The following is a 13,340-nucleotide window of genomic DNA, read 5'->3' on the forward strand; positions in this document are numbered from 1 at the left end:
TGTATTGATCCAAAATGTCCTGTTTCTTTGTTTTCCCCTTTGTGTCGTGACACTTTACTGGTTTTATACAAGGATCAGGGACTGTCTTTGAGGTCTGAGATTTATTTTAAGCTTTGCACATGCACCCTGAAGGTATTTCTGTGTGCATGCGTGTTTTCACAGTCTTAAAATAATGCAGGGCTTCTCTTTTTAAATTGTTCTTGTATTTCCTCCGCTGCTGAGGTGTGAAACAGACCGCTTGCCACGGAGCTCCACCCCCTGGTTGGCAGAGGGCCACTACATCAGCAGAGGGTAATAGCCTATTCATCTCCACTAGTGGTCCAGGAGGATGAACATCTTTCTCAGGGCTCTTCAGAAAGGACTCCTATACTATGTCATGAAGATGCAGATGGATATGGTAGAAAGTGAACAAGATGAAACAGTGAGTGGCAACAGACACACATCACAGAAAACAGTAGGAAAATCTCTCTCTTGGGTTGGGTATCTCTTGCTGCTTATTTTTTTTTCTTAGCAGTTTTCCTGTAGTTTTGGTCACTTCACTTCTAAAAGCCTTTTTTTATTTCTGTCTTTCCACCAACTATCTATCTGAACTAATGTATTTTTAAGAGCAGACAAAATAAATCATTAATTAGTCATTGAGGTTAAAGCTAGTTGGGTTCACTGAACATCTTCCGTGTTCAAATTCCACATAATACAAGAGTAGTGACGATTTTCCTGTAATTTAACACAAAGCAAGTGAGCATCATGTGCTTGGCGTCAAGCACGCTTTATCCAAACAACTCCTTCACCTCAAACCATATAGATGTGAGAAAACAGCTAAATGGTGGAACTGGATGACCACGTTTCACATCCATTACTGGGAGTGGCCACACACAATAAACAGCAACATGTGAAATCAGTTCATGCTTTCTCTTAAACCATGCATTGCGTGATATACCTGATTCACTCAATTCCACGCCTCTACCTTCAGCCATATCTTAATGTTAAGAATATAAAAGTCACATTTAGATTAGACTTTCTATAGTTTTGAGTCCCAGTGGCAAATATCTTACAATGAAATGGCCAGTGTAAATATTTCATATTTTTGAAGCTACACAGCACACAGTGCCAAACAGATGCTCTTCTTTTATTAAACCATAGAAGTGTATATCTATATTCAAAGACTGGCTGGTTCTCATATATTAAATTGATAGCCAAGCTCTCCCAAAAATACACTTCCCGGATGTAATGCAGAATTTATGAGGAGGATAGAGAAGGATAATGCTCATTGATTTGACATTTTGAAGTTTGTCTGTTCTTTATACCAGAGAGCTATACGATAACTGAATTATGGGCTCTGATTCAAAACCCACTGAGTGTACCAATACTGTATTTATCCCTGTGTTTTTATAGATTTGCATCTCCCATGAGCGTATATAACTATCCTCTCCCCTGAGAGAAGACATACAGCTTTACTGTTGATGTTTACAAATGGAAGTCAGTATATAGTGAACTACACTGACTAGGAAGGAGAAAATGAAACGCAACAATCACACTTCTCATGGGTTCATTAGCCCTCAAACATGGCCTCATGCCGCTCAGGGTCTCAGATCCTTTACCTCATCTACCCATCAGTGGTTGTTTTAGTCTGGATTTAATGCTTTTAAGTCCAAACTCCAGCCGCCCACAAATGTCCCTCAGGAAAAGAAAGCCATCAGTGATCACTACTGGCTCTGCCATTATGGTCAGGCGATATTGGTTTACAAAAGCCACCACAATCACACTCAGACTTTTAGAGTTGGGATCAACTCAGGGTCTCTAATTGTAAAGGCTAGCTTTACAGATACAGTTCTGCATTGTTCGGAATGATGAAAGATGAGCACTTTGGAGCTTCTGGGATAAATCAGTTTAGTTGATTTGATAAGCTGATGGTTATTATCTGCTTTACACCTGCTCTTGTATCTTTAATGGGATTTAATTTGGTGCACTGTTTATATGCAAACACCTCCTTTTCATTTCTGCACAACAAACTGAAAACATTCGTCCATCTTGAAGTTGACGGGCAAATAAATTGAAAAGTGTTTTTTCTTTCAGTTCATATGTAAAAAAATGCAGATCTTTCAGAACCTTCCATTATTGTGAATTCGAAATGATCCAATACTGTTCGTACAACAAAAGACGTTTGGCTGGCTTACATCCAGCAGTAATGCAGATTCTCATTAGAATTTTTGGCCTGGCCCTAAAGATAAGACAATACGATATGGAGAGTGTGACTATTTACCAGACACCCAGTCAATCACAAGGTAAAGAAATACTAAATGAACAAAATTGCCTTTTCAGTATTATGGCATTAATTCACAGAAAGCATGTTTTCTCAAAATCTTCTTAGTTTTCAGATGAGCTAAAGTGTAACTTCTTGTTTCTTTAGGACAGTTAGCATCTGCAAAAGCAGACTTGAATGTATTCTCATCTGGCATCTTCAAATCCTTCTGCTTTAACAAAGAAAGAACATTTTCTTCAATGCCGCGTGTGAGCTAGTATTTTTCTGTTTTGCTCCTTGGGACAGCAGCTATCTTCTCTGACATGCCTTCATAAAAGTGCAACTTTAGCTCTTATCAGTCTGGAAGCTGTAATCTCATTCATATTTTTCTTCTTCTTGAGTTCATAAGCTGGGACCTGGGGCAGTAAGGCTTCACTCACAGGAGAGATGTCAAGCATTGAGCAGGTCATTTATATAATGCTCATCTATCAGCTCCCAGTGAAGTGTGTATGTGGGGGTAGATTGCTGCCTTCATGCTGATAAGCTAGACTCCAGGGCTGGCTGGTTTAAAAAAAAGTGTCTCAGAAAGAATTATAACAGATATTTCCCTAATCCTTTCTCTCTTTCAGTCCATGTCTAAGGGGACTGAAAAAACTATTTTCTTTTTTTGGATGCAAATTTAATAAAGAAAAGGCTCTACAAAATAGTATGAGAATTTTTCAGGTTCGGCAGTATATTAAGCACTAAGAGAGGACCTCAGTTTGACAGGAAATCTGTTTCATGCTGCCGTTAAATTGAGGTGCTGAAGTTTGAAAAAAGCTTAATGCGATTGTACTGGAGCCAATTTAGCTATTCCCAACACAAAGCGCCTCAATTTCAGCCTCCTCCGCTTACTTTATAATCTGCTTTTCATAACCCAAGCGGTCATTTGCATACAAAAGGAAAGCAGGTTCCTGTTATCTCAGAAAACACGTAGTCCTGCATTTTTCTCAGCCTTCTCTTTTATTCTTTACATTCAGGAGTATAATTGCACTTGTTCGTTGTATCTCTGCAAGATTTTTTTTACCCTGACTATATTAAAATAAGAATAACAATGTTTCTGTAGTCTTGCCCAGTCTCCGTCAAACAGAGTTGGATGTCCTTGGGCTCTGAGGTCCTGAGACCTCCAGGGCAGCCAGCCTCTGGTCTCCGGATCTCGGTCCTGTTGCTCTCCCTCTACCCTGGCCGCCACTCTCGTTTTCGGACAACAAGTTCTCACCGGACCGGTCTCTGTGCATGTCTTGCATGCTTTCCTCATAGGTGGGCAAATACTTAACTTCGTCATAGGCCGGCAGGTTTGGAGAGGCAAAGCCCCCGAGGTTGTATTCGGGGTACCGCTCCAGCAGGGAATCCTGGGACGCTGATGTGTGTCCGTGAAAGAGGGACGGCTCCTCGCCGCGGTCGTGGTGCGGGTGCCGCCGGGGCCGAGGGCAGATGATCCGCTGGATGAAGTAGCCCATGGCAAAGAGCAGCAACAGGATCAGGATGCCGGACAGCTTCCGCGTGAACCAGCCGACGTTGTCGAAAAATGCGTGGATGGAGAGCTGGCAGCAGCTCACCTTCGAGCTGGCACTGGTGTTCCCTGTGACGGTGGGCGGACAGCAGTGCTGGTTGACGCCGCACTGGACCTCCCCACAGCTCTGGGCGGCTTGACATGCAGAGATCAGGCATGCCGACAGAAATGTGCCAGTGTATGCTGTCCGGCCGCCGCCCGGCACACGGGGCATCATTTCGGGATCCCCCAGGATGGAGCAGCTATCGGCGCGTCTCCAGTACGCACGACGTCGTATCGTTAAGCCCGCTCAGGTGTTGCAGGACTGCCTTTCCTTCCAGCTGTTCGCGAAATATGTGCTGTCACAGCTTCTGCAGCGAGGAGCGGGACAGCAGGTGCCCCCCCTCCCCCTGCTGAGGACGACCTGTCTGCTTTAGTATGGGCGATCGGAGTGGAGCCACCTCAGTGTCTGAAGGCAGCAGGGATGAGATTCATGAATAATCTTACATCATTATTAGGTGAAGATATCTTTATTGGGTCCTAGCATGTCCTTACACCAGTGAAACCCGCAGATAGCCAGCCTGTGCTCCTGGTTACATATTCTGCCTTAACCTGAAGTCTCCTGCACAAAGACACATGCAATCTCACCAGTTTTCAGACATCAGCAGCCCCCCTCTCTGATCACTACGTGCAATGTTTGCTGCAGAGCATCATGATTTATACTTTAAAGATCCAATAAAGAATGCTGTAGATGTAGGAGGAGGGGTGACAAGAGGAAGGAGTGAAGATATTGTGCCTTAGTACCTTGTAAAATTTAAACAAGTCTTTGTTCTATAGTGATAGATTGAGAGCAGAGGTCCTTAAGCCAAGGAACAGCAGCAATACTGCAATACAGAATTAATTAACTGCAAGTAAACATCCTGCATTGGAAATGTAGGATAGTGCAGATTATGTACAAATTCACTTAACAGTAATATGAATGATAGAAGATACTATGAAGTATTTGTGGATGAGTAGGATATCAGTGTTGGCTTTGGTTAAGGTGGAGCTAATGTTTCCCATATTGTCCCAAGATCATCATATGTTTCTGAACTCTTTAGGCTAGTATAAATTAATAGAAACCTTTTATAATGTAGAGAGGTAAACAGCTGTAATATCTGAGACTGACACGTCCCCAGATGCCACTTTATGATCCATTGCACCCGAAAGACTTTAAAACTGTCCCATCACTGAATTCTGAACCAGGTAAAAACCAGCACTGGTGAATGTCCCTGACACAAGGCGCCAACAGCTCCAACCGTCTCATTAAAAATGCAATGTGGATTGTAATGGCCCCCATTAGATGAGTGTCTGGATTCCCATTAGTTCAGTATCACCCTAGAGAACCATGTGTCTGCAGCATTGAAGAACATAACCATAAAACTAATTCCTTGCTTTAAACGATAGTCTCTGTGCCCCGTGTGTTAATTTATGCTAAAGATGTCCCTTTGGATAACATCCAAGAACAGCGGGCTCACTAAGCTGCTCCTCAAGTCCTGAATATTAACTGATTAATTAAACCACTCTGCTTAATTTGTTGTCTTGCAATGAATTAGCGACTTGAATAATTTTCCGCCGTGGTTGTATAGATCGACCAGCATCATTTTTCAAAGGCCTGTTGTCCTTTTCTTTTTCTCTCTCTTTCTGCGGTGAATAGCATTTATGATATTAAGACATTACAGGGAAGACTACAGCCTCTGATTCTATTTTAAAAGACAGGGTTGTACTGATAAATATAAGGACTTTAGAGTCTTTTGCAAAGTCTACATTGTTTAAATTGTGGTGAATCCTTTTAAATTACAGGAACATTTCACCCTGTCTTCATGTTACTGTTTGTTACTGATAGTCAGTCTGTATTCGTCTCTTTCCTAAACAAGGCCTAATGCACAATACACCAAATCCAATTACTGGACCATTATGACATGAAATTCAGTAGAAGAAGAGCACCATGCAACCTAATTTATGCAGCATCGTATTTCTTTCTGTAATCTACCTCAATTAGGGAAATGTGATCACAGGGCAACTTTCCAACCAAATAAACAATCAATAGCCTGTGGACCATGGCTCTGAGAGTTCAGAAACCCTTCTCAGTTCTCCCCTGTTTCGTTTTTCCAGCAAGTCTGCTTCTCAGGAGGGCTCTTATTGACAAGCACAGAGAACAACTGCTATTTTTGATCACAGCTTTCACTCTGTGCAGTGTCTGGAAGGCAGAAAAATGCTGCAACCTGTACAGTATGGAGGAAAAACTGTGGATATTTGGCTTTTAACTGACTCAAATCAAGCCAATTTGAGCAACTATATAGATAAGAATGTAAATAAATCTTTTTATCCTGAAGAAAAATCAAAGTGTAAAATGAATTATTTATTTATTTTCACTGTTCATCTGCACTATTGCCTTGCCCCCCTTGTCTTTTCTAGCAGTTTCCAGCAAACACATCAAACCAATTGGAGACCAACTACATCCCACAGGAAACATGAAAATAACATTCACCCCCCTCTTTGTAACACATAGTATATTTATAGTTTGGAATATTTGATGTACACAAGTAGAAACCCTGATCCTTGAAGACAAATTCAGAATGCAACAATGGATATTTTATATGCAGCAAATCTGTTAACACCAGCAGCACAAAGGCGACTGTGTTCCTGTTGCGTTAACTTGCACAAAGTCTCAGCCTCCTGTATGGCCAACAATCGCTGTGATAACACTTTCACTATTCTATATCACTGTAATAAATACGCCGTCCTGTGTGCTTCCATTAATCTGGCACAAAGGTCTCTTGTGTTGTGCTTAATAATTCAGTCTTGTGGGGTCCATTAGCCGTGTTTAATGATGAATGGCAACGTTCATTTTCATGTGTCGAGGACTCTGATGTACGGCCCGCCCAACAGTCAATGTCATGCTTATCATGTTTGCATTAATTATGAAACAAAGAAAGCCTTGTCCGGCCTCTGGCTTTGTTAATGGACCCACTGATGGTTCTGGGTTTCACTTTATTTGCTCCAGAGCAGAAGTCACAACCTCAGGGTTACTGCCCTGAGATCAACTTCAGCCTCCGTAGCTTCTTTTCTGCAGCATTTATGGAAACAATGAGATTTTTTTCCTTTGAATGATAGCAGTGTTTCAGGTCCACAAATATACATTATATAAAGGATTTCTTTCTGTGTGATCGTACCTAAGAATAGCTGCGTCTGGCTTTGCAGACAGGGGAGGATTGATGCATAAGTTTTAGCTTGTTTAACATATTAGTGTATGAATTCGGTATCTGTGCAGGATATGAGTGTGGGTGTCATCAGTGCTGTGTATTCCCATCAGCTTGAACTCTAATAAAAAGCAGGGCCTGCAGTCAGTGAAGATTGTGTGAATCCAGAAAGTCCCACACCGCAGCTATTTCACACCCACATACTTCCTCTAATCTTATCGCTCTGCTGGCTCGGAGGTCTTAAAGTGTACGGACTGTGCATGTTGAGAGTATGGGGCAACTGTATTTATGTTTGAGTTTGTTTGTGTGGGTGTCTTTGTATGGTTTCATTCTTTTTCATTTTTTTCTCTTCTTTTTTTTGCATAACTGGACAATGTGGTAGACAGAGACACGAAAAATGGAGGCGAGAAGAGATGACGTGGCACAGGTCACGGGACAGACTTCATTTGAAATACACCATAGTGTAAACTTTGCGCCTTTGAACAAGCATGTGGTAACAAATATACTTGAGGGAAAGTGTGTGCCTTAACGAGCACCTTAATGTGGCTTGCTCTCCCAGCTTTGTGTAGTTTTTGGCAGGGAGATGAATCAGAATCCAGACTTCCTCTGAGAACGAAGACTTAAAGAAATCCTCACCAGAAGACAGAGGGGTAAAATCCCTTCTCTGTCTAATGGGAATTACTTAGTGCTCTTAGTAAGTCAGATGTTTGGAAGGTTTGTGCTGAGCCAAGCTTTTTTTTTCACTTTATAGTGAATAACCATATAAAGCTGCCCTTTTGATGGGTAATAGCATTAATTTATTTGACTCAGCATTGTTGCCTTCTTTGAAAATTTAAATATTTTATGTGCAAATGCCCTCTCCACAGCCACATAAGCACAAATATTCTCTGTGTAAAACAAAAAAAGTATTAATTATGTGTTACTTTCACTCTACAAAGAAGAAAAATGTTTTTTTTATTCTTTGAAGGTGACTTTTTTGTTCTTCTCTTGCATTAAGTTTTGTATGATTATCTAGCTGAGAGGGTGGGAGATTGCCATTTAATTCTCGGTGGCTTTCTGTAACCACACATTTAATGTTTGATTGGATTTCACATATATCTAATGTACACACATTCAACCTCAGACATATTTAACTGAGAAAGTTCTTATCCCAGGGAGGTGACTGTGGTGTATTAAGGGGGAGCACAGCTTTTCCAAACCCACCCACTTTTTTTCCGCCCTATAAGATAACCCATGTACCACCCAGCTGCAGATGACTCAGTTACTGTTACTCACATACACACACAAGGCAGACACCTGGGGGTTAAATATAGGATAATTTTACCATTCCCACATGTTCTGAGTGGGCGTGGAGGTCAGAGGATTTTCGACCCCCTGCCTCCACACCCCTGCGCTGAGACACACTAAAAGGAGGAGGTGGTCTGTGTCTCAGAAGGTGACTATGGCTTTCAGCACTTTTACCAAACGCCCACATTATATCCCAGGATTCCTTCTTCTCTTGCCCCTGAAAACACAGCGTTCCCTGAGGGAACTCTCAAAATAAGGCATTAACAGCATGGAGGGAAAGCGGGATAGATAAAAAGAGAAAGAGGCCATGACACAACACACATTATACAAAACGCTGACGGGCTTAGTATAGAGCAATAAGTACATAGACTGTGTAAGCAATGGGAGGGTGTAAACTAAAGCGACAGGAGAACAGAAGAAGGGTCACCTAAAAACTTGTAACCAAGCTCCCCAGAGGCCATGCAGACACTAACTTCTCTCTCTCCCCCCCCCCCCCCCCCCCCCCTTTGCCTAAATTATGACCTCCATTCTTCCATTCTACTTCCCAGCATGCAGTTTTACAGATGTCCAGAAACAGGAAATGTGAAAATGTACAGCAATTTAAATCATTCTCCTCTGGTGACGGAGGGACAAGCGAAGATTCCCAAATACTTAGTATGCGTAGGCATCAAATCCAAACAGCATCAAGGACAGATACTTTTCTTCTTAGAAAACATGCAACATGCAAAGCCTTCAGAGATTTCCATGATTCCCATGTCTTTCACAAACAATAAACAGCAAGAAACCAGACACTATGGACTGAACTTCCTGGTTATTGAGGCCATTTCTCAAACTCATTAAGTGTTTATTTGAAAGCTCTCAGTGTGTTTTTGTTCTATCTTCCTCCCCCCCCGACCCCAGCCAATGGCAGATGGCTGCCTCTTCCTGAGCCTGGTTCTCCTCAAGGTTTCTTTCCGTTAAGTGGGAGTTTTTCCTTCCCACTGTCACCAAGTGCTTGCTCAAAGGGGGTCATTTCTCTGTATTATTGCAGGGCCTTTACCTTATAATATAAAGCACCTTGAGGCAACTGTTGTTTGAATAAAAGAGAAGAGAACTAAATTGAAATTAAATTAATTTCAGCATTCGAATATGCTGGGAATGTTAGGAAACTGCAGTTCTCAGTATAACCATTCAAATGTGAAAATATCCATTTGGATGTGAGTATTAAATAAGAAATATAACAAAATGCTGGAATAAGCATTCACAGAATAAAGAGTAAATGTGATGCTGTCAAAGTATTAAGTATATTTTTAATATGTATATATGGGGATAGTAAGCTGTAACTTTACTTTGAACTTAAAACTTTACTTTAAACTCTGAGATTTCATATATTGGGACAAACGACACATGCCTGGACACTGTAGGTGAGAGCCTTTCATTGGATTGGAGGTCTGAGGTCTAGGTTCAGCAATATTTAGTGCCAAAAAAATGAGCTGACTAACTGAATATACCTAAAATGATCAAGTTGTTCCTTCCTTGATTGTATGGACATGGGATGGGATGCCAGGATTCATAGTTCAGAGAGCACGAGACATCATTTTCGCACATGGATTGGCCACCACAGAGCTGAAACCTTTATCCCACTGAGGATCTTTGGGATGTGTTTGAGAAGACTTTAACAGTCCAACTCTCCTGTCGTCACTTCTAGGAGATCTTTGTGAATAATTCATGAAACTCTGGATGGAAATAAATATTGTGACATTGCATAAGTTAATTGAAATACCACAGTGAATGTGTCCTGCCAACAAAGCTAAAGGTTGTCCGATGAAATCTTAGAGTTTAACTTTTTTTTGGCTGCCCAGTGAATCACACAGTGTCATTATTTGTAGAACAAAAACTAAGTCATTATGCAGAAGCAGTTTGTGAAAAACTAAGTGCACCCTTATTGCTTCTATCGTAATTACAGGGAGTGCAGAATTATTAGGCAAATGAGTATTTTGTCCACATCATCCTCTTCATGCATGTTGTCTTACTCCAAGCTGTATAGGCTCGAAAGCCTACTACCAATTAAGCATATTAGGTGATGTGCATCTCTGTAATGAGAAGGGGTGTGGTCTAATGACATCAACACCCTATATCAGGTGTGTATAATTATTAGGCAACTTCCTTTCCTTTGGCAAAACGGGTCAAAAGAAGGACTTGACAGGCTCAGAAAAGTCAAAAATAGTGAGATATCTTGCAGAGGGATGCAGCAGTCTCGAAAGTGCAAAGCTTCTGAAGCGTGATCATCGAACAATCAAGCGTTTCATTCAAAATAGTCAACAGGGTCGCAAGAAGCGTGTGGAAAAACCAAGGCGCAAAATAACTGCCCATGAACTGAGAAAAGTCAAGCGTGCAGCTGCCAAGATGCCACTTGCCACCAGTTTGGCCATATTTCAGAGCTGCAACATCACTGGAGTGCCCAAAAGCACAAGGTGTGCAATACTCAGAGACATGGCCAAGGTAAGAAAGGCTGAAAGATGACCACCACTGAACAAGACACACAAGCTGAAACGTCAAGACTGGGCCAAGAAATATCTCAAGACTGGTTTTTCTAAGGTTTTATGGACTGATAAAATGAGAGTGAGTCTTGATGGGCCAGATGGATGGGCCCGTGGCTGGATTGGTAAAGGGCAGAGAGCTCCAGTCCGACTCAGACGCCAGCAAGGTGGAGGTGGAGTACTGGTTTGGGCTGGTATCATCAAAGATGAGCTTGTGGGGCCTTTTCGGGTTGAGGATGGAGTCAAGCTCAACTCCCAGTCCTACTGCCAGTTTCTGGAAGACACCTTCTTCAAGCAGTGGTACAGGAAGAAGTCTGCATCTTTCAAGAAAAACATGATTTTCATGCAGGACAATGCTCCATCACACGCGTCCAAGTACTCCACAGCGTGGCTGGCAAGAAAGGGTATAAAAGAAGAACAACTAATGACATGGCCTCCTTGTTCACCTGATCTGAACCCCATTGAGAACCTGTGGTCCATCATCAAATGTGAGATTTACAAGCAGGGAAAACAGTACACCTCTCTGAACAGTGTCTGGGAGGCTGTGGTTGCTGCTGCACGCAATGTTGATGGTGAACAGATCAAAACACTGACAGAATCCATGGATGGCAGGCTTTTGAGTGTCCTTGCAAAGAAAGGTGGCTATATTGGTCGCTGATTTGTTTTTGTTTTGTTTTTGAATGTCAGAAATGTGTATTTGTGAATGTGGAGATGTTATATTGGTTTCACTGGTAAAAATAAATAATTGAAATGGGTATATATTTGTTTTTTGTTAAGTTGCCTAATAATTATGCACAGTAATAGTCACCTGCACACAGATATCCCCCTAAAATAGCTAAAACTAAAAACTACTTCCAAAAACATTCAGCTTTGATATTAATGTGTTTTTTGGGTTCATTGAGAACATGGTTGTTGTTCAATAATAAAATTATTCCTCAAAAATACAACTTGCCTAATAATTCTGCACTCCCTGTATAAGAGTAAGTAGCAGCCAGGTGGTGCTCATCACATGCACTTGATTCAGTTGCTACCTCTCAATCTGGCAAGGGTTATAAGGCCCTTTACAAACTACTTGAAGTCCACCATTTTATGGCGTCAAAGATTCAAGGCAGTCTTCCCAGGATTGGTGTCACAGCAAATTTACCCTAAGATCAGACCACTGCCAGTGCCAACCCAAGAGCTACATCTCAGAGATCTACATGATTCAATGAGCATACTAAAACTTTACGGTTAATGACAACACTACTACAAAAAGACTGAAGAAGTATTGCTTGTTTCAAAGGGTGTCAGAAGATAACCTCTGCAAGAGGCACTACAGCTTAGTTGTTCCCCCCTCCTTTGTCCACCTGTTTCCCCTCCCTCTCCCCTCCAGAGAGGAGTTAAACAGTTTGATGGCGTGTGGGACAAAGCATGTGGAAACAAACAAACAAACACAGCATATCAGCACAAACACCTCATACCCACTGTCAAGCATGGTGGTGGAGGGGTTAGGATTTGGGCTTATTTTTGCAGCCACAGGACCCGGGGACCCTCCAGTCATTGACTCAAGGACAACATAATGTCTGAAAAAGATAGAATCAAGGTAGTGAAATGGCCCAGCCAGTCCAGACCTCAAACCTATTTAAATACTATGGCAAGACCTTACAGGAGCTGTGCATAAATGGATGCACACAAACCTCAATGCACTGGTGCGTTGGTTCGAGTGGTTCAAAAGTTCCTCCACAACGATGTGAGACACTGATAAAGTCATACAAAAGAACATTACTTTAAGTTATTGCTGGTAAAAGTGGTTCTACAAACTGGGGTGTGTTCATTTTTCACACACTGCTTCTGCATTTTGCGTCAGTTTTTGATAAATAATGACAAGATACAATATGTCATGTGGCGTAGTGCATCTGAGAATGTATTTATCTAATTTTAGATCCTGAAACAAAGCAGAAAATCATTTCAGGATCTATAAAAGACATAAGAAATTTCAAATTTTGCTAGTTACATTCTATGAATAAAAGGACATTTTGGCAAAAAATAATTTCCTGACAGCAGAGGAAACTCTTGCATTATCATACCATTTTTTTTTTTTTAAATTTGACAGCAATTTCAGGGGGGCTGGGTGGGGGGGATGGAAGACAAAGAGTGTAAACTGTGTGGGTGAGGTGAAAATACCCTGGTGGTGCTCATAGAACATTTTTACCCAAGAGGAAGGAAAAAGCAACACGATGGCAGCAGCGAGAGGTGACTACTGAAAAACAACACTGCATGTAAAAATAAAGAACAAACAAATATAGACCTCAGATACTGAGCAGGAAATCAAAGCGGGAGAGGGGTGTGTCACAAGTGAATTCACAGTCCAGTCACAAGCAGTTAGCATTAGCTCTAAGTCCAGGAGTTATCTGCACTTTATTCAGATTAGACTTTCAAAGGCTTTTTCCCTCACTGATCTGAAGCTTTGCATCTGAGTAAAACAGCTCCACGCTGTTTTTTTTAATGCTTTAAAATGGGAAATTCATTATGTTCATTACACA

At 41.5% G+C, this 13,340-nt stretch overlaps 1 protein-coding gene across 1 annotated transcript; it reads right to left on the reverse strand.

Annotated features, from left to right (window-relative positions):
* Window positions 1-3,103: 3,103 nt before the first annotated feature.
* On the reverse strand, window positions 3,104-4,201 carry c15h3orf80 (chromosome 15 C3orf80 homolog). Its single transcript, XM_086262828.1, has one exon. The coding sequence runs from the start codon at window positions 4,006-4,008 to the stop codon at window positions 3,361-3,363; it is 648 nt and encodes a 215-aa protein (XP_086118954.1). The 5' UTR covers window positions 4,009-4,201; the 3' UTR covers window positions 3,104-3,360.
* Between the last annotated feature and the right edge of the window lie 9,139 nt (window positions 4,202-13,340).

The sequence above is a fragment of the Aulonocara sp. 'chitande type north' Nkhata Bay genome, linkage group LG14 (genome assembly GCF_057382095.1).
Source record: "Aulonocara sp. 'chitande type north' Nkhata Bay isolate Kocher_YH1m ecotype deep benthic linkage group LG14, A_spYH_male_GT1.1, whole genome shotgun sequence".
Taxonomy (NCBI): Eukaryota; Metazoa; Chordata; class Actinopteri; order Cichliformes; family Cichlidae; genus Aulonocara; species Aulonocara sp. 'chitande type north' Nkhata Bay.

Excerpts from the sequence above, each read along its gene's own strand:
- c15h3orf80 (XM_086262828.1), bottom strand. The coding sequence starts at position 4,008 with ATGATGCCCCGTGTGCCGGGCGGCGGCCGGACAGCATACACTGGCACA.